Source organism: Mirounga leonina, unplaced genomic scaffold (assembly GCF_011800145.1).
Source record: "Mirounga leonina isolate KUSES-001 unplaced genomic scaffold, KU_Mleo_1.0 Mir_101664, whole genome shotgun sequence".
In the NCBI taxonomy this organism is placed as follows: domain Eukaryota; kingdom Metazoa; phylum Chordata; class Mammalia; order Carnivora; family Phocidae; genus Mirounga; species Mirounga leonina.
The window spans coordinates 15,498,628-15,523,977 of record NW_023270175.1 but is presented as its reverse complement, the minus strand read 5'-3'; the positions used below and the strand labels follow the sequence as shown (position 1 = coordinate 15,523,977).

Genomic DNA, 25,350 nt, shown 5'->3' with positions numbered 1-25,350 from the left:
CAGGGAGCAGGGAAGGATTATTTTCTCTTGGTTTATAACAATTTGTGGTTTAAAGGAAGATTGCTTCCAAGAACCCTCAATAACCTTGAATAGATGTGACATTAGTAGCTGATTCATAGCTGTGAATAGCTATGATTAGAACTTCAAGAATGGTTCAAAATGCTATAGGAATATTCCTCTCCCTCTCTCTCTCTCCCTTCCGTCCCCCTCTCCTCCAGGAGTTTTCATGTTGCAAATAAACATACTGAGGGGAAAGAGAATGTCTGCATTTTCATACATAAAAATAAGGGTGATTTTAACATCATAAATCATAGTTGCCAGAACACAACATTAGGCATTAGAAGTGAGATGTTTTTCATTTTTAAATTTAACTTGTTAGGTTTGAATGGTGTTAAGATAAGTGTAAATTCATAACCAATTGAGACTTAAGAAGGAATGCTATTTTGACCATACCTCTGCTATGTTAATCCCAATCAGACTGAACCAAACTTGACTGAAAGAGCAAGTAAGAGATGGGAGAGAAAATAAAAAATATATATGTCTATATTGTAACAGAAAGCATTTTATTAAATTTTTAATTTATTAAATTATTTTTAATTATAAGGTCCTTGATTGATATTTTTGGGGGGTTTTTAAAGATTTTATTTATTTATTTGACAGAGAGGGAACACAAGCAGGGGGAGTGTGAGAGGGAGAAGCAAGCTTCACCCTGAGCAGGGAGCCTGATACAGGGCGGGCTCACTCGATCCCAGGACTCTGAGATCATGACCTGAGCTGAAGGCAGACGCTTGATGACTGAGCCACCCAGGCACCCCTCTTGATTGATACTTTTGCATCATCAGTGTTCTTATGTGGAAAATAGCTCTCTACCCCTACTTGGTAAACTTTCATTCTTTAATGAACAAAAAACTGTATGTGTTGGCTGAAATGAAACTAGATTAATTGTATTGATGCCTCCTTTTCTTGGTGGAAGTCCAGTTCTCTGGGGCAAAGATACATTTCTGGAAGTTTGCTATTGATACGTTTCTCACTTTGCACTATTTGTAGCAAAGTCGGGGTCTAAAATCCAGCCAGCTGTCCACCTTATGAAGCACATGCTATGGGAAGCTAAGGAGAAAGAGATTAAAATTGGCCTTATCACATAGATGCTCAGTAGAATTTCACTGGTTGTGGTGATGGCATTGGTGATGAACAAACAAGCTGAATCAAGTACAGTCTTTTCCAGTATCCTCATATTGCTTTGTCTTTCTTTATGTGTCCTTTCATTCTGCTTGGTAGTAGAGTTGTTTATCACTAGCATTGGACTGTGAATTCCTTGGGGGTGGAGACAATGACCTATTCATTTCCACATTCTCTCTAGGCCCTCTTGTGAAAGCTGGGCAACAGTGTATTCAGTTCATTCAGCAAGTGTTGATCAAGAGTCTACTACATGCCAGACATTGTGCTTGTTTGGGGGACATAACAATGAATAGAAAAGATAAAAACACTTCAAGGAGCTTACATTTTTGTGGGGAGAGACAGATGACAGACAATAAACATATAAGCAAAATATATAGTATGTCATTTGGTGATAAGTGCAATGAAAGACAGGAAGGAGGATGAGAAGTGACCTTTTTTTGGTGGTTTACAACAGGACATTGCAAAGGCCCTGAGGTGGAAACATGCCTGATTTTCAGAAACTGAGAGAAGGTTGGTGCACCTAAAGTGCATGAGATAGGTGGAAATATGGGGGGGATGAGATTAGAGAGGTTAAGGTAGAGAGACAGGTGAACCTTATATAGGGACCTTGTTGGTCATTGTATGGATTTTGGCTTTTATTTTGAAGGAAATGAGACACCATTGCTGCTTCAGAGCAAAAGAGAGACATGACATGACTTCGATTTTAAAAGCTTCATTCTGGCTGTAGTGTGGGAAATGTGCTATAACGAGAGCAGTGGTGGAAGCAGCGCATCAGTTAGGCTGTTGCAATAATCCAGGTGGGGGATGATGGCTTGAACCAGTGAGGTGGGAGTGCGGAAGTGGAGAGCTGTCATCGGATTCTGGATATATTTCAAAGGTAGCACCAACAGAATTTACTGATGGATTACATGTGAAAGACAGGAATCGATGTGTGTGGCCTGAGCAAATGGAAGAATGGAGCTGCCACTTACAAAGATGGGGAAGACCGTGAGAGGAGCAGGTCTGGGAAGCCATGGGAATCGGGACATTGGTTTTGAACATAGTAAGTTTGAGAAGCCAGGTAGAGATATTGAGTGGGTGGCGGGATATTCACGTCTGTGGCTCAGGGGAGAGATTATGTTGGAGCTATAAATTGGGGAGTGTATAGACAGCATGTCTCATGAGATGGCATGAGGTTAGATTGTTGCCAAATCATCAGTGTATGTTCACTTAGAATATTCGATTTGCTTTCTCTCCAACTATGCTCATCTCTTGTATTAAGTCATACCAAACTGCTGTTTCTGTAGACCATTTATTTATGGAATTTGTAGGTTTGTGTGTGTGCCTAGAGTAGTGCTAAGTGGTATGGGGGCTGTAAAGAAGCATAAGACTCAGATTCTGCCTTCAAGGACTTTAACATTCAGTTAGGGAAGTAACAATTCGATTCATGAAACTGTTCCTACTACAAAGGATTAGGTACCATTGAATGCCTATCAGTCAATACATAAGCTTTATTGAGTGATTTCTGTATTCTGTGTGTTTGCTATTCATACAATAGGAATTCCAAAAAGTGAGATTATGCACATGATTTAGGAACCACTATCCAGATGTCTGTAGATTTCTTTGAAAATACCTGTGGCCAAGAGCTTAAGAAAAATAAAGGAGTCCATTTCACTGCAAAATAAAATCATAAAGTTATTTAGGTTTGAACTAGGTTTTTTAACATTGCACAAAAAAGGACCAAGTTGCAAGTTGCAGCATTTGATGCAAATAATGACAAAATAATGTAAGGAATGAAAATAAGTACATTTTTACAGGGCTTTAAGCTTTTCGGAGGACTTGGACATCTCAAATAGCATTTGATGTTCTCAAACATGTCTGTGGTAAGGCAGATAATGCCTCTCCCTGTCCTAAGAGCCTTAGTGACTTCAAGCTCAGCATTCTGTGGGGGAAAGCGGGGTTCTTTCAGTGATTTATCATGAAGTTTTAAAATTTCTATTTCTAAACCCAATTTAGATCCTGCTGTTCCTGTACCAGTATACTCACCAGAAGTGTTGTTTACATCCTCTCGGAACTATGAAGAACAAAAATTTACCGCCACCTAACTCATTAAAAATTCTCTGCAAGCCCAAGGCTCAAAAGCCACAATATGGACACAAAGAGCTCAGTCCCCCTCAAGGACACTTTATTTCATGAGCCTCCCTCACTCAGAATTCTTCTCTCTTTCAAAACCCCTTTCTTAAATGCAGTATTAAACCAGAGGCAAGACTCTGTTTTTGCTAAATGTAGTTCTCTTACCAGTTTTCATTTCAAATGTGGGATGTGCTAGGTTAGCATTTGTACTCCTGGCCACTTTCAAATCTTAGAATGTTTTTTAACCTAACCACTGACATTATCATTAAGAACACACACACACCTTAGAAAACGTTGTCCTTTATTTGCATTCCAATACAAATATTTTTGAAGGCTGTCTCTCTTCTACCTCGAGTATTTTTCTGATGCTGCAACCTCCAGTTTAATCCTAAATGCTTGCCAATGTGTGCATATAACACAGAGTGTTATTATTGCCTCAGGCTAGCTTCATGTCATCTAGTTTGTCTTTTGCTTCACTCCTTTGATAGTATTATCAGAACCAATTGTGAATCTGCCAGATGCATTTCCTCTCAAAAGGACAAATCTAAGAAGGCTGTGTTTTTCCCTCTCTTCCAGGAGTGCTTACATTAAAGGAGTTCCTCTTCCTTTGTTTCATGAAATTGAGCTTGCTTAATCAGACATGGAGCAAACGGACTGCAAACCCTACCAGCCTCTCTCAAAAGTCAAGCATGAAATGGATCTAGCTTATACGAGTTCTTCTGATGAAAGTGAAGATGGACAAAAACCAAGACAGTCGTACAACTCCAGAGAAACTCTGCATGAGTACAACCAAGAGCTGAGGATGAATTACAATAGCCAGAGCAGGAAGAGGAAAGAAGTGGAGAAATCTACTCAAGGTGTGTTTTTACTGGATTTTTAAATCTAATATTATTTCTCAGTAGAGAATGCTTGTGTATGTAAAACTTAGGTTTCAAAAACAAATTTGCTGATGTTAACTGGTTAATAATGTGCACTGCTTATATATGCTTAGTGAATCTGTTCATATGCCAATCCAGCTGAGGTTGTAGGTTACATGTGCTTTTTACGGATTATGCATGAATTTAGATGCAACAATCCTCTTATCAGAGCATTGAAAATTTGTCTAATCCTACAAATAGCCATTTACAGACTGAAGGATAAATAATTTATAGTAAGATGAAAAGTAAACAGCTAAGTGCTTTTTCAAGCCATTGCCTATGTGGGATGAATTTCTCAAATAAATATTTGGCTTCTAAAAGAGCTTTAGAAAGGTTAGTGGAGACCACCAAACAAGGTCTGGAAAGTCTGTCATCAGAATGTGGACACTTCGTGCAACGCAGTCCTGAGGGAAAATAAGAATTCGTTGGAACCCTTCCTACCATGGCTGTAAGGTAGAGCAGATCCTTTGGACAGCCTTGGTTTCTCAATTATGGATTGAAAGACAGTGTTTAATACATAGAAAACAGGTAGATAGGAATACAATTGCCTTATTCTTTTCGATTGATAGTTAAGCAGTGGTAGATACTCAACTACACAGAAGAGAAGATACTGACTAGTACAGGTTAATATATTCTTTTAAAGAGTACATCAATGCTGAAATGAAAAAAAAATATGATTTGATGATCTAGATCAGTGGTTCTAAACTTAGGGGCCCTGAAGAAGCAAAAGCAGCATCACCCATAGGACTTGCTAGTGATACAGATTCTCAGGCTTCACCCCAGACCTATTGAATCAGAAACCCTGAGGAGGAACCCAGCAATCTGTGGTTTAACAAGCCCTCCAGGGGATTCTGATGGCAACTCAAGTTTGAGGACCACTACTCCACCCTTTTTTTAAAAGATTTTATTTATTTATTTATTTATTTATTTATTTATTTATTTATTTATTTAAGGGAGAGGTCACAAGCAGAGGAAGCAGCAGAGAGAGAGGGAGAAGCAGGCTCCCCGCTGAGCAGGGAACCCCACATGGGGCTCCATCCCAGGACCCCGGGATCATGACCTGAGCCAAAGGCAGGCGCTTAACTGACTGAGCCACCCAGGCGCCCCTGCTCCATCCCTTTGAAATCACTTTTACTCAGAGAGCCTCAAAGATCACTTCTAGTTGGGTGACTTCCAAATATTTATCTTCAGCTCCATTATTTTTCCCAAATCTAGCCCTACATTTTCAGTTACCTGCTAGACATTTCGAAGGAATGGATATCTCCACTGGCAGCTCTAAATCGATAGATCTAAAATGGCAGCGCTCTAAATCGATAGATCTAAAATGGCAGCAATCATCTTAACATCTCTAATTGCACTCCTTTTCTTTCCATCACAAGATCTGTTCATGAAGCTCCCGTTCTCCCCAGCCCTCCACGTACACTTTCCGTACCTAATTAGTTGCTCCTTCCAGCAGATTTAACTTCTACTTGTCTCAAATCCATCTTCTTTCCATTAGCATTATCACTGCTCTCATTTTCTTTTACCTCAACTGTTTTTGCTTCCTAACTGATCTCCTTGGACCTCACCTCATTCCTTCAGTCCTTCAGCCATGCTGCCCCCTTTCTGTTGGAATGCCCTTCTCCTCCATCTCCGTTTCACCATATTTAAGCGTCTCCAAGGCCTGGTCTCCCAGCATCTTTGCCACAGAGCCTTTGTTGTACTGTCAGCCCCTTTGTACCCATTTCTGATTTTTATTATTTTGGTATATACTTTTCTAGATTGTACACTCAGTGAAGATGGGGATCATGATTTATTTACTGATCTCTATTTTTCTATAATACTTTGCATATAATCTGTGCTCTATAATTTTTAATTTAAGAAATAAGTTGCTGTCAAGCAAAACATAAGTACCTATCATGCATTGAAAACTGCTTTTGAAATACTGACATTGGCACAGGTTACTTTTTTTTTTTTAAGAGTAAGTCCATGCTGAGATGAAAAAAAAATCATTTGATTATCTAGATCAGTGGTTGCCAAAGTGTGAGGCCTAGACCAGCAGCAACAGCATCACCCATGAACTTGTTAGAAGTGCAAATTCTCAGGTATTGCCCCGGACCATGTAAAATGCAGTTATTATAAATGAAAACTACTGTATCCTAATTAGTATTAGTATCTTACATTAGAGAAATTTTAAATTGAGCCAAAGATTTTATATATTCATACTAACATTTAAATATACCTTAAATGTTTATGATATTAACTATATTACACATTTTTTACCTCTTATCATAATTGGTAAAAGTTTTGTATCTGTGTTTTCAAGTAATTCATTTTAATCTTTCCTATTTGTTCTGCTAATGACTGTATTTGTTATAAGATAATTTTATTCGTCTAACTATTTTTGGCTCTTTTATGCTTTGAGAAATGTGTAGTTCCCATTAGAATATTTTTCTATAAGTTTTCTTTACAGAATATGAACTTACAATTGTGAGTTGTGGGTTATGGGAATGAAGTGTAGAGTGCTTGACCTCATATGTTGTGAGTTTAAATAAGAATGCACTTCTGGTGCACCTGGGTGGCTCAGTTGTTAAGCGTCTGCCTTCAGCTCAGGTCATGATCCCAGGCTCCTGGGATCGAGCCCCGCATCGGGCTCCCTGCTTGGCGGGAAGCCTGCTTCTCCCTCTCCCACTCCCCCTGCTTGTGTTCCCTCTCTCGCTGTCTCTTTCTCTGTCAAATGGATAAATAAAATCTTAAAAAAAAAAAAAAAGAATGCACTTCTAGTGATAGTTTGTTCTAAAAATATAAGCAATTTTGTACTGAGTCAGTGTAAAGAGCGTAGCCAGCCTCATATTTCGTTTCTGCATTGTGATCAAAATGAATTTTGAGAAGATGGAAGTTTGTCTTCTATGATGCCATCCTAACTTTTTTTCAATGACCTATTAGTACTCAATAAGCTTTTACTTTGCACTCACGATGTGTCAAGCCCTGAGTCAGTGCTAGGGATGGAGATGACTCCAATAGTTTCTGCTTGTAGGAGATTCATAACGTGGTGGAGAAAATAGATATCAAGCAAATCATTGCAATTGAACGTAGTAAGTACTTTTATAGATAAATAAAGGGAATATGGAAATACACAGGGAATTGGGGTCCATAAAAAGGTAATATTTGATCTAGGTCTTAAAATTTGAATATGATCTTACTTGGAAAAGACATTCCAAGAGGGTAGATTAGCAGGCGGAAAAGCATAGAGCTGTGAAAAGGCCTGGGATGGTGAAAATTTCAGTATGGCTAAGAGTAAGGTACATTGGAGCTGGATCACAAAAAGTATTGCATGACCAATTTAGGAGTTCTTTTTTTCCTTTATGCATTAAAAACCACAGCTTTTAAGTAATGGAGAATTTCATGTTGAATAAGATTTTTAGGATGAAAAGTGTAGAAGAACATTGTAGATATACAAGCAGCAGTATAACAGATTGATTGCAGGTGGGAAAAATTGGATGCAGGGAGACAATCTAGGAAGCTACTGAACTAGGCCAGGCTAAGAATGGCAATGACGGTATAAACTCTGGCTGTATCAGAAGAGGTAAAGAGACATAGTACAGAGATATCAGTGTGGAGGAATTGATAGGAGTTGGTAATTGATTAGTTGTTGAGGTTGAAAGAGATAACAGAGTCAAGGATGCCTCAATTTCAAGTTTGGGACACTGGGAGGATGATGCTCCATTTACCAAGAGAAGGAAAATAGGAAGAAGGGTGGGTTTGGAAGGGAAGAGAATGAATTTCTTTCTGGACATGTTACGTGTTAAGACACTTGGGTGACATCCAGGTGAATTTTCCTATCAGGCACTTGGAAATGCATGTCTAGAGTTCAGGAACGATCTGGACTATTGATATAAGTAGATTTGAGTTCATCAGTATCTTACAGTGACGCCTGGGGATGGATGATATTACCCAGGGAGAATGTGTAGAGTGAGACTAGAAAAAGGCCAAGGACAAAAACCTGAATCTATCATCTGTGAACTTACATAAATACATTTTCAAACTATTTAAATTTTTAGCTAGCACTATCCTTTGGTGCACTGACTTATATATACTCAAGTATGAAAATCCAGGAGGTGAAAGTCCAGAAACTTGGGATCTTATCGGTCACTGACTCGCTGATCTTAATGACATCTAGGAGGGAAAGTAAGTACCTCTTTGGGGGAGAAATGAATTATCCCTCATTAGGTAAAACCGTGGACCTAATTATCATCTTTTTTGGTGAGGTCTGGCATCTACTTTGTTGTTTTATTCCATGTATTACTACCTATGAGCAAAAGAAAATATTAATAATTTTCACATATTTATATGAGTGGTAGTACTTTGCATTAACCTAGCTAGAGTTGAGCCTGACTCATTATTTTTAAAGAATAAAATTCTCAGAAAATCATTGAGTTTTAAGTCAGGAAAGAAGAAAGCAAATATAATCGGGCACCTGCCATGGTGGCAGACACTCTGCTAGATGCCTTTCAGGCTTACTAGCCGTGCCGCCTTAAGCAAGTTACTTCGGCTCTCTGAGCCTGTTTTTCATCTGCAGAATTGACTTCATCATCACCAACAACACCATAATCACAATGATAAAAATAAAAGTAATAATAAAAATAAATCTTGATGAGTACCTACTCTATTTTGGGACTCTGCTAGGTGCTCTCTACATTTGCTTCTCAAACACCTTATGAGGCATGACATATTATTTCCAGTTTACAGATAAGGTAACTGAGGCTTGGCGAGAAATAACTGGTAGGTTTCTGCAGCTAAAACTGGTAAGAGTTGGACTGGAAATCAAGTCCTTGGCTCTAAAGTTCCCATCAGTCACTACACTACACTACTCCCATACTTACCTCATGAGGTTATGATAAGTATCAATTGTGATCATACATGTGAAAATGTTTAGGAACTCAATAAATGTTAATTTCCCTTCATTTCCTTCCCTGACAACCTTGCCAGCCTCTTTTTGTTTCAGTCACCAAGGGTTTACAAAGAGGTTTAACAAGCTTTTCATTCTGATGATCTTTAGAAAAGGGCAGATGATGTGCTATCTAATTTATAATGAAATATTCCTGAGTCTGTTTGTTTGTTTGTTTCACTTTTTAGGGAAGCTATTATGCCATCCAATTCAGGGCTTGCTTTGGGGAAATAGTAATAAGAGGAAATACTTGATCCCATCTGAAAATATCTTTAAATTCTTATTTTTATTTGCCAAGAAAGCAGCACCCAATCACCCAGGTACACACAGTGTTGGATTCTAAAACTGATTTTCTTATCTTCGAAAAGCTTTCGAATTAAGGGATGGACACTAATCTAATATTATTCACAGTTCTTTACTAACGGGATAGATGAGCCCAGGCAAACTTATTTCAGATGATTTTTGGCAGGTCTGATAGCAGGGGTAGATCTCCTGGAGGCACAGACGCTAGCAGTTTACCCCAAGTAGCCTCACTTCTAAGGGAGGCATCAATCAACTAAAAAAATTAGCATAAGACAAATGAAAATATAAATATATGAATGTATGAACCAAAGATAATAATTTTAGTTATGAGAAGTACCCTATAATTTTTATAATAGAAAAGATTAGTTTTGAATGTAGCCATTTTACCGATCAGTAATTATGAATGTGAAGTCACCCATGCAGAAAAGGAGGTACGGGGAGGACCTGTTACAAATCCCACAAGATCACAGACTCCTGAGATACTACAGCCGACACAAACATTTTCTCTCTGCATTCTTGACCTGCTCTTTTGTGGCTTCTCTTTCTCCTAATGTGGTTTTTGTTTGGTTGGTTGTTTTCCTCGGTCTTACAACCTAAGCTTAAATCTCACATTATCGCCATCTGGTGGAAAAAATTTAGAACTGCCGATTTGTATTTACCAAGATTACATGGAAACAAACCTCGTCATCCATGCATCCATGCATCCATCTGTCCATCTATCCATTTTCATTTACTCATCAAGCTTTCATTTAGTGTCAACTACGTTTCAGGTACTTTGGTAGATGGATGAAGTTCATCTTGAAGTAAATGGACACAAGTTATTATTTCCCCCCTCCTTGCCCTAGGCTAATATTGCCACTTCATTCCACAGAAGCTGTTTAAACACCACTGCCACTTGGGGGTTCAAGGAGCAGATAGAAGCCCAAATTTGAGAAGCACATTTCTCGATTCTTATTTCAAGCACTTAACAGTAGTATAAACTATTATTTGCTTAACATCTAAAAATTTTCGGCAACAGTTCCTATGAAAATCTTAAAAGAACTTTTAATCTCAGGATCTGTATTTACATGGTAAACATCACAGATGGCAGGTATAATAGAAGGTGGCAAGCCTATAAAATGAAAATTTTACCAGCATTTGATCATCTGTAATGAATTTAGTGCTGTGAGCATGTTGTACCTCTAGTTGTCACAAGTTTCCAGCATAAAAATCTACGACTGCCCAGAAAGAACCTAGACTCTGAGAGAAAACTAAGTTATTTAGCAGTAACTCCAGTTGGTTCATGTCTTTTAGTATCATTTGGTCATAAAAACCTATTCGATAAACATTTACTTACACAGTATCTAAATGTGTGATGGAATGTCCATGGCATTTGCACCACTGCTCCCTCTAACCTGCCCCCTGGCACACGGCCCTGATCAAATCATGGTGTTCTTTCTTGTTGAGCCCAGCGACAACCTCACATTCCCGTCAACACAGCATTCCATGCAAGCATTGTCAATCAGTTGTCAACTGTAATTGAGATGAACCTCCTTGAGATGAAACATTAAGATGAAACCACTCCTTATCAGTGCTCTGCTTGGCTGTGCCAAGTTTTGTGTTAAACTCTCAAGATTAATAGATGAATAAGAAACCATTTCGAAGAGTTCAGAGTATGGTGGGAAAGCAAATATAAACCAGCAACAGTGATGCAAGGTGACTGGTGTTACAATAGTGATATATGTGAAGTACCATGGGAGTCTAGAAGCTAGAACCATGTCCTCGGCTTGGAGATGATAACAATGGTTATAAGAGAAAAATCTAACGTTTATTAAGCACCAGGCACCGAATAAGGCACTTTAGATGGATTATGCTATTCAGTCGTTTAATGATGCTATGAGGTTGGAATCATTATTATCCCTGTTTGCAGATGAGTAAAGCGAGGCACAGAGATGCTAAGTAACTTGCCTAATATTACAGAGGTAGTAAGTAATAGGAATGGGATTGGAACCCGGACGGTCTGACATTAGAGCCCACTGCCATAACTAACACACACAGATAGCTCAAAATTCAGATCTCAAGTTCAAGGAAATGATGTCAGTGTGTATGTGTGTGTGTAGGGGGGGCGGTGTGGTGTGTGTGGTGTGTGTTTGGAGTCATCTATAAGTAGATGGTTCCAGAAGCAGTGAGAGTGGAAGAGATAATCCAGGGAGAATACGTACAGTTCAAAATAAAGAGAGCCAAATATGATACCCTGAGGAACAATTGCATTTAAAATAGTGGGCCGAAGAAAAGAGGTGGTCTTCAGATGTCAGAGAAAGATCAAAAGGAAGGGGTATCACATAAGCCAAGGGAGGTGACTTTCCAGCAGAAGATGTAACTTAATATTGTCAAACACTTCAGAATCAACAAGTAGAATGAAAGTTGACAAAAGGCAGTAAAACAGGCCGTTTAGAAGGTCATTGCTGACTTTAGACCAGAGATTCTCCACCTTGGCTGGCATTAAAATCACCTGGGGAGTTTTATGAATCCCAGTGCTAAGACTGGTCCTTAGACCAATTAAGCCAGAATTTCCACAGATGAGACCCGGGCATTTAAAAAAATTCCTCAGGAGATTCCAGTGTGCATCCAAGGCAGGGGATTCACTTCCTTGGAGCAAACAATTTCAGTAATCTTAGAGAAACATCCCAGATCATAAGGATTTGAGGAGCGAATGCAATTGAATGTGATGACTAGAATAGGGCTCTATTGGAGAATGTTGTAGGATCTCAGGTGGAGGGAAAGGTTTTGAAAGGATTCAGTGCCTCCTCTGAGACAGTAAGTAAGTTCTGAAGTGGAGTGGCAAGAGTTGAGTGAAGTTCATGCTGTAGTGATCTCAATTTTCTTGGATGGAGACAAGGTTATCTGCTGAAAGTGTGGATCGAGTCAGGAGTTTCAGATGAGTAACAAGAGAGGTTTTTGACAAATACATCTGGAGGTCCGGAGAGGTGGAAGTGAAGATGGAGATGTGAGGAAATAAATAAATAAATAAATAAATAAATAAATAAATAAATAAATAAATAAATAAATAAATATTGTTTTTTATTTAGTCTTTACCATAACTCTTTGATGTAGAGATAATCGTCATGACCCTTCAATTATAGTAAATAGATGTATGATATAAATCCATAATTTTTTTCGGACTAAAGCCTATATTCTTTTCACAACACTCGTAGGTATGGCTCTAGTCAGTGATGTCCACACTGCAATGAATATTCATTCTCACTTGGAAAAACGGTTTCCAAACAGTATTGAGTGCCAAACTGAAGTTGGAAATTCTATATTTTTGGGGTGCCACTCTGTGACAGATTTAAGGGAGATAGGATGTATACCTGATGAGTTGAAGTTTCTTCTTCTAAGGAAAAGGGAATTCCAGACTCTCCTCTGTATTGTTACCAGTGATCTTTCTGAAACACAGATCAGATCATGCCATTCTTCCGAATATCCTGTAGTGTCTCCCAGTGCTCAGAGTAATGGTTTTTCACAGCAAGGGGTACCGGAGGAGACACTGCCAAATGCTTTAAGAATCTGATCAAAGCTCTGAATCTTCCGTTCAGAAGAAAATGAAGATATTGTATCTCTGCCATACATTTCAAGGAGTTCAGGAAGCCCTTGAAGTCCTTCTGCATCCATAGATCATGAGTTAGGATTCTCTGCTAAGGGAATTTCGTCTCTACTTAGTTAATGCAACTTAAATCTTCCAAGATTTAGCGCTAAAAGGAGCTACAAAGGAGAAGCTGTTGGGGGTGGGAGCCAGCCAAGTAGTAAACTCAGCCCCTGAATTTCACCTTCCCTTGGCATTATGTCACCTTGATTTACTACTATCATCATTAACTAGGAAGGTTTCCACCCAGTGCTAAATCCACAGATGGTCTGGATTTTGTTTCTAACAAGGGAGGCAATCTTTCCTTATATTGACATTTATACAGCACACCCCGACACACAAATGATATTTTTAAGTTATGCTGATGTGTACAGAGATATATTGTACAGGTAAGTTAAAAATGCGATTTTGGAGAATGGAAGGGAGCCAGAAAGGTGGAAAAATGGAGGAAGGGTATTTACAGTGGTGAGTATAGAGTTTACACCTGCAAGCATCCTTCTGAACATCATCATTTCTGTAAAGCTCCCCTTTTCCTCTTATCAGTTAGCTCTGAGTATAGGTAGCCATAGTTACATACAATTTGCCACTTCCTAAATACCAGTTCATTACCAAATGGGTAGTATTCACCTAGTAGAACTAAATTTGATGGAAAAACTTGTCTCTATAGATTCTTAAACTAATTTTACGAAACAGTACACAGTTACCACTAACTACATACATATTACACGAGTGCGGTTTTACCTTTGATCATCTCGCTCTTGCTGTTGAACATTCTTTATCCAGGCATAGGCAGGTCAGTTTCTCTATTCTTTTGCCTTGATGGCTTCTGAGGCGACGTAGCCTTTTGCTCTCAGTCTGAAATTATCTGTTGCCTCTGCACATCCATTTCATTTCTGCTGTCTGTCCCTGAGCCCACTTTGCCTAATACTATGTTTAACCCTCTAATGCTTCTTCTTACATCTCTATTAAAGCCTACACTATAGTAGGGAGAACGATAACGGTGTTCTCTTCTTAGCTCTTTGCTCAGTGGAATTGTGTACTTTCCTTTGAGGATCTGCATAATTTCAGAAGGAAAAGACTGGCTTCCTGGCGAGGTGTCACATAGATGGGCCATGCCCTGGGAAACAAAGCAGCCCTCCTCTTTCAGATACATAATTTGGTTCCTCTCTGTGAATTGCTTCAGCTCCAGGGCAGGATCAAAGGGGATAGATAGCCGTGGGATTGTGGTGACTGGGGACAAAAAAAAAAAAAAAGCTTTGTTCTTTTCCTTTTAACTCTTTACGGCCCATTTACCATATGGTTAACACAAAGGCCAGACGAGGGTCGGTCAGATAATTTGAATGACAAACACAAGAGGCGAGGTGGCTGAGGCCCAAAGGCTATTGAAGATTCGGTTCAATAGATAACAGGGAAACTGAGGCATCTTGGAGGGTTTCAGTTCAGAGAGCTGATTGGGACTCTGTCCGTGTTCCATGCTGATTCTCTTTTATTACAAAGATTTGAGCAAGACTCAGAATTGGCATTTCCAGATGTAGCTTTTTATTCATGTGAACAGTCAAAAGCAGTTTTAAGTTATCTGCAGAGGCATGACGCTGAGGTATACCCCCATGTCCTGTCAGGAAACCGTCCTGTCAGAAAACTCTTACTCTGGTTTTTTTGGTCATCTGTGAGGCAGAACTAGCTCCATATACAAATAAGTTCTATTTATTTTCAGCACTTTTCTTTCTTATTATAATTCTGAAGGGTCTAGAGGTGGCAGAAGATAAGTCTTGAATCCCCTAGAACCTTGGAAATATTCTCATTTGAAGCCGTTGTATGAAAAGCTGAGGATTCTGCTGCCCTGTCAATCTAAACCTAACCATATGCAGGGCTATTTTGGTGCCAGTCGTTCCTGTAACACATGAAGTAGTTAATTTTATGACTCTTGAGTCTTTAACTGTTTGAGCAAATGACTCTTTGTGTCTTTTAAGTCACGTAAGAAAGCAGTTAGAAATGAGCTCTAAGCAAAAATTAATAAGGACACGCCCAAACCTTTCATAGACTTTAAAGGTTTGAGTTAAGATTCATTTCTCCAGCTTCAGCGGAGACATTTACAAGGCTTCACTAGTGAAGTCTCCTCATTAATGGTTCAAGCCCAGAGTTTCAAGAACACTTTAAAAAAAATTACCACATTGACATACAACCAGGCTAAATGCTAACATGCCTTAAATGAATCAATAAATATGGTCCCAAATCACCTTCACTAATTGGAAGAAAAGTAATCTGTGGTTTTGAAAAATGGGAGAGTCACAAGAAATGCGGAATTATATAGTATGCTTTATATGTATACATATTCATGTTTATGTCGTATATTTGGTGATGATCATTGTTTGTATATAATATGTAATTCGTCATTTTATATTTATAGGTGTAACTTGTAATTATAGTATTTAAAGAAACAATGAGGTGGATCAATATTCAATGCAATTGCTCTTTTTTCTATTAATTGCGTTTTCTTTTCTTTCTTTCTTTCTCTTTTTTTTTTTTTTAAGCAAAACATAGTTGTATATAATAACAGAGAGGCAAGACAGAAAGAAAGCTATACGGAGCAGCATCTAAAATTCAGATGCGGACACTTCTGCCTCCTCTTCTGAAGCTTCTCACCCCAAATGCTTGAAGCCCCATGTATGCTTGCAAGTGTTAGTGGCTGGCAAGCTCTGTGTTTCTCAGTTGCTTCCCTCAGACTACCTTTTGCATAGATAGCAATAAAGCTGATTTCTGAAGCATCCTGGCTGTAGCGCGCAGCCAGGGCCATCGGTCAGCATGTTCTTTGCAGTCTGCACTATGATGGGCAGGGCCAGTGTGTCTGGTCTATGGATTGTGGAACATATCTGATCGATTTGATTTAAAAATACAGTTGGGCTGGCTGTGCCATCTTTCTGCCATCACGCTTTGGGGATTAACTTTAGAGCCTGGAACAATATTTGGCACATAATAGGTGTTCAATGAATATTTATTGAACAAGGGAATTTACTAAATGTATAGCACTTAGCATTCTCTGTTACGTGAAATTTGTAAGAGGCTCAAATTTGAATATTGGCCACCTTGATTGCTGTATAGCTTTTTTACTTTTCAGGGAAACGTATTTGATAGGTTTAGTGTATGATGTTTTGTCTGAATGGTTTGTAGTCCTTGCCATACTATAAAAAACAAGCTTAGATAAAATGGTTATACAATTGACGTTTAAGTTCAAAACCTTTTGCAGTTAACAACAATTAGTCCAAAATTCATTGACAGAAAGCTTTCTAAAATGTATGAGTGCCCTTTTTTTCCTTGCTGTAGTTTGTAGAGTTGAATTTAGATGTGGAATTGGTTTAAGACTTCATGTGTATGCAGGAGGGTATTATTCTGATCAGTTACTTCCACTGTGATTGTTCTAGACTTTAGTTGTAGAAGCCATTGAATAGGGGCCTCAGTGTAGAAATAAAGAACCTGAAAGCTTGGAGATGGCTTTGTATTGTTGATATTTGTCTCATTCTTATCAGTGCCCACTGCCAGTGGTGAGGGGAAAGGGAGGTACTCCAATTAAATGAGGTGCCCTGTTATTTAGATTTTTATTAACTGTTATATTGCACTAATAAGATGATCTAAAATATATATTTGCAAAAAAATGTATATTTGCAACTCTTATTGGCACATATGTACATATTATGGAATTGAAATTTACATTTTAATATAAAGTTTGGAGCCTATGTCCCATTAGAATTCTGCCTTCATAAGAACACCATGAAGGGCTGTCCTCCTGGGATTTGTAATCTTATGTGAAGTCCAGATTCAGCAAGAGTGCCATCAGAAAGTTACCTTTGCAACATACTAGACCGACTCTCATAAATCATTCTCTTGGTAAAACACTTGAACTTTTGCTAAAATAATTCTTAAAAAAAAAAACAGAAGCTGTAAAAAGAACACAATTAAGCAGTTTTTATTACTCAGGCTCGGAACCAAAGTTCAAAGCACTTAAAATTGAATCACAAGGCTGCCAAGGACCTTCAGAGGACATGCCTTCAGGCAGGACCACACTAAGCTTACCCCTCTGCAAATTACATCAAATTTGATTCTATTCCAGACCTATCACCAAGCTTTGGTGAGACTATGGTATGTTGATTTTTCCCTCGCTGTGTTAGCATAGCGATTCTAATTTTTCCCCTATATACTTTTAAGTCTCACCAGAGACTCCGTAATCAATGTTTTCCAGAGGAAGCTTTCAATAAGTATTTGTTGATTATTGATTTTGAAGGCATCAGGAAATTTCTACCTTTTTCTGGTGTTTGACCATGTTTACTGCTAAGTATGTTTTACCAAAATTCCATAGGTAGCACTTTAAGCCCCTTTCACCTTGTCCTGTTTTTGGAGCTCATGGAGTATAACCAGACATCATTAACCAGTAACTGGGCACTTTCACATAGTGAGGCATTTTGAACATTGTGGGCCACACATTTAACAAATATTTATAAATTGAATTAAAAAGTTGAGTATCACTGGGGCACCTGGGTGGTGCAGGCGGTTAAGTGTCCGACTCTTGGTTTCAGCTCAGGTCATGATCTCAAGGTTGTGAGATTGAGCCCCGTGTAGTGCTCCTCACTCAGCACAGAGTCTGCTTAAGACTCTCTCTTTCCTTATGCCTCTCCCCCCAAAATTAATAAATAAATCTTAAAAATAACAGGTTGAGTATCATTGTTTTGATGTATTTGTTGATGAATTATTCAGGGTGGTATAATAGAAAGAATACTGACCTAATAGCAATTGGAGTTCAAATTGCTCTTTTGCTTAATACGTAGCACAGTGTTATCACACAGTAAGTACTTAGTAAATATTTCCTGGAAGAATGAATGGATTGAGTTGGATGAATGAAGTCTTGGGCACCTGGCTTATACATGACTCTCCTCTGAGGCCACTGTTTCTCTATCAGCCACTCTCTTGGCGCTACTCTGGCTATCCCACCCTCCGCAAACGTCTGTCCCCACTGCAACACTAGAAACTCCTTACCCTCATGCTAAATCCCAACAAACCTCAAAAAAAACAAAAACAAAATACTTGCTCTTTTGTGGTGCATGCCATGCAGCCATGCCACTTTACTACTCTTACAGGTATGGTCCTCCATTTCTTTCATGGTTTTGGACCCGATAAAATTCTACCAGTTGAGTCCAAATGTTGGTATAACACTGGGTTCCTTTGTACCAGCTTCCATTTGTGGCTGAAGCATTGTAACAAACTTGCTTTTCCTTTCTCTTCATCTGGCTAGGTCCTTCTCAGCCTTTCAGTCTCCATCTAGACACTGCCTGGTCTGGAACACCTCCCTTGATTCTGTGCAGTCTTGACTGGATGTGCTTCCCATGTGCTCCTACAACACTCTGCACATACTCCTACCATAGCACCCATTGTCCTTACTTGTAATTGACAACTGTCAGTTGTTTCCTTGTTTGTTTCTCCAACTAAACTGTAAACTTCTTGAGGGCAGGGACTGTGTCATTTTTGTTCTTGTAAACTCTGCCACATAGTAAGTGCTCAAACAATATTTTGTTTTCTTTTAATAAGATGAGTTTTTACCAGGTTTTTCTTCCTCTTACGTAAAATGAAGCTAATATTGCTTTACAGTGGTACAGAGGATCAACTGAGATTGTATACATAAATCATTCTGAAAACTGCCGGGGCACAAATATTATTCCCAATTGTCAAACCCTTTCATAGTGCCTTCAACTCACGGAATGCCAATTACAGCTATTTTCAGAGAGTGATTTCTTGCCCATTCTTAGGATCTGGGAAATTGTGTCACTGGAAATAACATGAAAATGAATGAAGTGGAACTTTGTGCATGGGAATAAGGGAGCATGCTATGTCCACATTAGCTAGTCTGATTTCATTGAAGATTCTAAGTTCCCATGCACTTTCTCTTGTAGCTTAACTATGTAGAGGACCAGTAGTGGAAACAGGCTTAACAAACTTTTTAGCCCTGTCATAGTGACTGTTGTTTGTAAGACCTTCAACTGAACTGCTGTGAAACACAGAGAATGGGATTCGGTTCAATTCTTCTCCAGAATGTCTCAGCTAAAAATGATATGATTAATGCCAGATAATAAAAATTTTAAATCCTGAAAGACTATTGATGAAAATCAAATCCCTGACATCCATCTTTTTCAGTATTGTAGTCATGGACATTAACCAATTGGATTAGAAGAATTGTAGTCTGCCCTAATCTGCCAAAAGCATAGTGGCTTTTGTTATACTGTAGGTCTGAAAACTCTATCCAAAGTAGGTTAGCATTAGAACATGTACTCTCTCTAATATTTGTTGATGGCATTGACCTCAAGGATGGGGTTTTCGTGACCCTTCAACAGCAGATGAGTTTTATCCTGTCAGATCCTTCATCAACTTCTATTGACTTTGCCACAAACCCATTTGAAAGGTTTTGTGATCCAATATCATTTCAGTTACTGTCATTGCATACCCATATTTATTCAGAATTCTGTACATACTAATGGGTCTTTTATGTTGGGAATGCTTGAGAACTGTTAAAAAAATTGAACAAATTCATCTGTTCACTTTCCTTCGTTGGTAGACTATAGGCGATACATGCTATTGATGTTGTAGCTTGAATAAATGGAAACATTGCTGTTTAGTTTATTATCCTGATGGCCATCCTAACTAAGCATCCACTGGATTATTTTGCAATTTAGTCTACTCAGAGAATGGGAGAGTTTCTAATCTTCTAGGGTATTTTTTTTTCTTCCTTGAAAGGTTATGATAACTAGAATTGGTAGCTCATAAAAAGCCCAAATCAATATTGCTATTGACTTAATCCACATAAGAGGCTTAACTTCATAGATGACTTCTGAACAGCTGAAACAAAACAAAAATCAGTCTCTGGTGAGTTCCCAAGTTTAAAATAAAGTTGAAAGCTGTTGCAGAAAAATGCTTCTAGACTAACAAAGACAGCAGGGTGGGACCTTGTAAACAATTATATTTCAGCAAATAAATCCTCATGCTTTCTCATTTTCAATAAGAGCTAATATTTATTATGTGTCAGATACTGTGCTAAGCATGATCTCATTTAACCTTTAAAACAACTTTATGACATTTAGATACATTTATAATCCCCAGTTTACAGGTGATAAAATTGAGACTTACAGAAAAAGGTTTAACTTTTCTAAGATGACACATCTAGTAAGTGGCCCAGTTGACACTTGAACATATGTGTTCTAAACACTAAAGGTCGTGCTCTTAATTGATACACGATATATATTAAATGACATCCATCAGATATAGTAGTTGATGTTCAAATGGGTCTATAATAGAAGATGATCCTCCCTACCTACCATAGAAATATCTGGATGATTTTCCTAGATATAGGAAAATACCCTGAGCTTTCTGCACTTTAATGTCAGGAATTCACTGTGATTAGCATCAGACATCAGACCAATAACATTTGCGAGATGGCCATGCATGACTAAAGTATATATTGTGGCCATGGGACTGTGTGTGTGTGTGTGTGTGTGTGTGTGTTTTGTTAGGATAGCTGTCTAGAATGAAGATCAAATTCTTGACCATACTCTTTCTAACATTATGTACTAACTACCTACATTAACTGAACCAGAGGTGATTTACTCATTTACTCATTGATAACCAATTTATTCCAAGGCCTTTAGTTTAACAGCCTTTCTTGTTTTGAAATTCATACCATCTGACTTTTGTTTTCTCCTTCCTTCTACCTAATTAAAGTGGTCCACCAGGGCACCTGAGTGGCTCAGTCGGTTAAGCGTCTGACTCTTGATTTCAGCTCAGGTCATGATCTCAGCGTCCTGTGATCAAGCCCTACTTCGGGCTCCATGCTCAGCGGGGAGCCTGCTTGAGATTCTCTCTCTCCTTCTCCCTCTGCCACCCCCACCCCGCTTGTGCTCTCTTTCTCTTTCTCTCTCTCAAAAAAAAAAAAAATAAAAATAAAGTGGTCTATCAATCTTCAGTCAGTTTATTGACAGGCATTTTCCAGGGTCTTATTGTTGCATCATGGTTTTCTTCATTTCATTCTCTACTAATATGTACAAGAAAGCCAACATTTAGGTTAACAATTTTTCTAGTATCTAAGCCTTAGAGTTCCTTGACATTCTTAGCAAATACTCTTGTCAAGATCACCAAGGTCTCCACATTGCTAAATTCAGTGGTCTTTTCTTAGTTCTCATCTTGACCTTTCAGTAGCATTAGACTTTGTTGATCACTCCTTCTTCTTCTCTTGATTTTCAGGATAATCATATTTTTCTGAGTCTCCTCCTGTGCCATGGACCATTCCTTCTGAGTCATCCTACAATCCTCCTCATTTTCCCAACCATGAAACATTGGAGGCCCTGAGAACCTCTTCTCTTACCTTTGACACACTTTTTCTCTCAATCATATCATCCTGTCTTGTGTTGTTAATACCATTTATATGCCAAAAAAATTTTCAACTCCAGTTTGGACCTCTCCCCTAAAATACAGATTAATATATTCAGCTGGCTATTTTTCATCTCCATTTAAATGGCTGATATGCATCTCAAACTTAACATATCTGTACCAAGTACCTCTTGTTCTTCACCTCACGTTCTCTCATCCCACCTTTTTATTCTAGCTGTTGCTGTAGCTACCAGTTGTGTGCATGTGTACGCTACCAATACCTCTTCTCAGCTGCATGAGATAGCTCTCATTTTCTGCCTGTTCTGTTACTTTTGTGTGGAATGCCTATAGCAGCCACTCAACCATTCTGAAGCAGGTGCAAAGCTGGAAGTGTGAGAGAGTTAATATACCATGGACAACTGCTTGACCTATAAGAGAAAGCCAGTCATGAATGCCTCCCACTCCTGAGTTCAAGTAATCTTTCAGGCATTTTATAAGCTCCTCAGAGGGTCCCCAGTAAGATTAAGCTTCAGTTGCCCATAGCTATGACCAGCTCAAAAACTCACCCTTGGATTGACTTTCCTTACTTCTCTATTTCACTTTTACTGAACCTCCATTCCTGTTATGAGGATCACTTCCAAAAATTCAGTCTCTGCACGCAGTCCCTTGTTTCAGCTTCTGCTTTTTAGGAAACCTGATTGAGAAAATATTCAAAAGCAAACTCCTGATTCTTCCTCCAAAACTTGCTTCTCCTTTAATCTTCTCCATTTTAGATGACAGCTCTTCTTTCCAAGTCCTCTTATCAAAAACCTTGGTGTGATCTCTCACCTCCTCCATTTTATCAACAAACCTTGTCATCTCTACCTTCAAAATATATTCAGAGTCTGACTAATTCTTCCCACTTCCTCCGCTAATACACTGGTCCAGGCCACTATCATTTCTCATACTGATTTTTGCAGTAGTCTTCTAACCTATCGCCCTGCTTCTGCCCTTGCACCCCTACAGTTTATTCTCAATATAGTAGCTAGAATGATACTTTTTTTAGAGAGGGAGAGAGAGAGAGAGAAAGAGAAAGAGAGGAGGGGCAGAGGGAGAGGGAGAGAGAGAATCCCAAGGAGGCTCCATGCTCAGCATGGAGCCCAAGGTCGGGGGGCTCAATCTCACAATGCTGAGATCATGACCTGAGCTAGAATCAAGAGTCAGACGCTTAACCAACTGAACCACCTAGGCGCCCCTAGGATGATACTTTTTTTTAAGGATTTATTTATTTATTTGATAAAGAGAGAGCATGAGCAGGGAGAGGGGCAAAGGGAGAGGGAGAGAGAGAGAGAACACTCAAGCAGACTCTCCACTGAGTGCAGAGCCCGACTTGGGACTCAATCCCAGGACCCTGAGATCATGATCTGAGCCAAAATCAAGAGTCGGATGCTCAACTGACTAAGCTGCCCAGGTGCCCCTAGAATGATACTTTTAAAAGTGGATGATGGGCATTAAGGAAGGCACGTGATGTGATGAGCACTGGGTGTTATACACAACTGATAAATTATTGAATACTACATCTGAAACTAATGATGTACTATATGTTGGCTAATTGGATTTAAATAAATAAAAAAAAGGAGGTAAAAAAAAAACCCTAAGACAGATTATGCCCACCCCCCACCCCCCCCAGTCAGAACCTGCAGTGGCTCCCTATCTTACTCAGGATACAGGAGTCTACATAATGTGGTCTTCATTTATATTTGTGAGCTTATCCTCTACTAGTGACTCCTTCATTCGTCTTGCTAAAACCACATTACTTCTATGTTTCTCAAACAGTACACGCATATTTCTGTCCCAGGGCCTTTGCAATTGCTATTCTGTCTGCCCAGGATATTCTTCCCCTTGAAATCTACCAGGCTTGTTTTCTCACCTGATTCAGGCCCTTACTCAAATGTCACTTTCTCAGTGAGCTATTGAAAATTATAATCCTTCTCCCAAAACTTCTTTTTTTTTGCTTTTTTTTCCTCTTTAGTACTTATCACTTAGGTGACTATAAAATTTATTGTGCACACTGAGACTTTTTTTTTTTTAGAGAGAGAGAATGAGTAGGGGCGGGAGTAGAGGGGCAAAGGGAGAGGGAGAGAGAGAATCATAAGCAGGTTCCATGCCCAGTGCTGGGCCCAACGTGAGGCTCTATCTCACTACCCTGTGATTATGACCTGAGCCAAACCAAGAGTCGGACGCTTAACCAACTGAGCCACCCAGGTGCCCCCAAACTGAGATGTTTTTGAGCGTGAAAAGGTGCACTAAGAATAATCACACTAGGACCACAGATAAAAACCAGGACTGTCTGAGACAATGGAGACATTATGGTCATCATACTTAATACCAATTCAACATACTGTCTTGCTCACTTTTATTTATATTTTATATATTTATGTATACTTACTATATGTATTATATATACTTCTATACTATAATGTTCATGTATTTATACTTATTAGTATTTTTTTTGTTTTACTCATTTATTTTCTGTCTTCCCCATGAGAATTAAGTTCTATGAGAGCAGGGAGTTTTGTCCATTTTGTTCTTTGCTGCATCCCAGTACTTAGAACAGTGCCTAGAACATATTAGGCATCTGATAAATGTTTATTGAATTAATGCAAACCCACTAGAATAGTGTCTGGCACATAATTAGCTCTCAATGAATATTAGTTATTGTTATGAATACTTATCATCAAATAGAAGTGATTGTTTTTAGTTCTGAGAATGGTGCTTCTTGGGAGGCATTATTCTATTTTATTTACTCCTCAATAATATTTTCATGCGCTACTTGTATAGAGATGCTTGCAGCTGCCAAATCATTTTTTTTGAAATTGTCTTCTCTCCTCCAGTTTTTTGACTTAAGATGCTTAGTATTTTGGTGACTTAGAATAGTTTGTGATTCATGACGTAACTAGTGAGTTGTTCTTTTCTACATCAGCCAGATTAAAAAAAATTAGCTGGTAAAACCTTGCATGAAGTTTGTGTTTTAATACATTGGATTAACTTATTTAAAGTCCATTTGTGAACATTTTTTTAAAAATGCTTGAACTTCTAATTGTAATAACAAGTAGCACATCTCTTGTATACTTTATCCAGTTGGAGAGTATGGCTAAAAATATCTTAGAAGAGTGATTTTGAGTTCTTTCAGTAGAATTCTAGAAATGCAAATTCAGATAATTGTAATGATCAATCATTTACTGGTATGTTAATTTCTTAATGCATTCAATTTATCAGCAGCAGGTTTTTCCTAATTCTAAAGAAGCAACGTTTAATTCTCTTTTCACTGATTAATTGTGGAGAATTATACTTCTGGCAGTTGACAAAGGGACTTACATGGCTTGCTTCAATACCATTCAAGACATAGGTAAATAATAAAAGTAAACAATTCATGAGAAGTGGAAACATAATTAACAGCAGTCTTATGAATGTTTGTCTCCTCTTGCAAAAATCCTGGTAAGCTAGGGCTTGAGCTTCCAGTTTTCTTTGGATGAGAAGTACTTGTAGCTAATCAATGTATAATCCCAAATGCTCCTTAAACATTTAAAAATTGACAGTAGCCAATTAGATAATTCAATTGGACAAGTATTTATGGAGCAGTTACTACTCAAAGAATTTCCTTTTGGTCACAGACACAAATTAAATACAGCAGCATCCCTTTGTAAAGCTGATGTTTGGAAGCATAACTGGTAGCTTTTTTATTTTGGCTTTTGTCTTACTGAGCCTTCATATTTCAAGGCATAGGCTTTTCTCTACAGTATGTCTGTAGCCTTATAATCATGGGCTGTGTTATAACAGGATTGTGCTTTATTGAGATAGAATGGATGCATTGAAAGTTCACATGGTAAGTTCTTTTATTTTAATACCGA

General features: G+C 38.4%; 1 protein-coding gene across 1 annotated transcript in view; it reads left to right on the top strand.

Moving 5' to 3' along the window:
* The window catches only part of TENM1 (teneurin transmembrane protein 1), a 785,358-nt gene that overhangs the window by 228,355 nt on the left and 531,653 nt on the right, over positions 1-25,350 (top strand). Inside the window, exon 3 of the mRNA XM_035008354.1 lies at positions 3,868-4,148. Coding sequence (XP_034864245.1) covers positions 3,932-4,148 — 217 coding nt within the window. The 5' untranslated portion in view covers positions 3,868-3,931. The remainder of the gene's footprint in view (positions 1-3,867; positions 4,149-25,350) is intronic.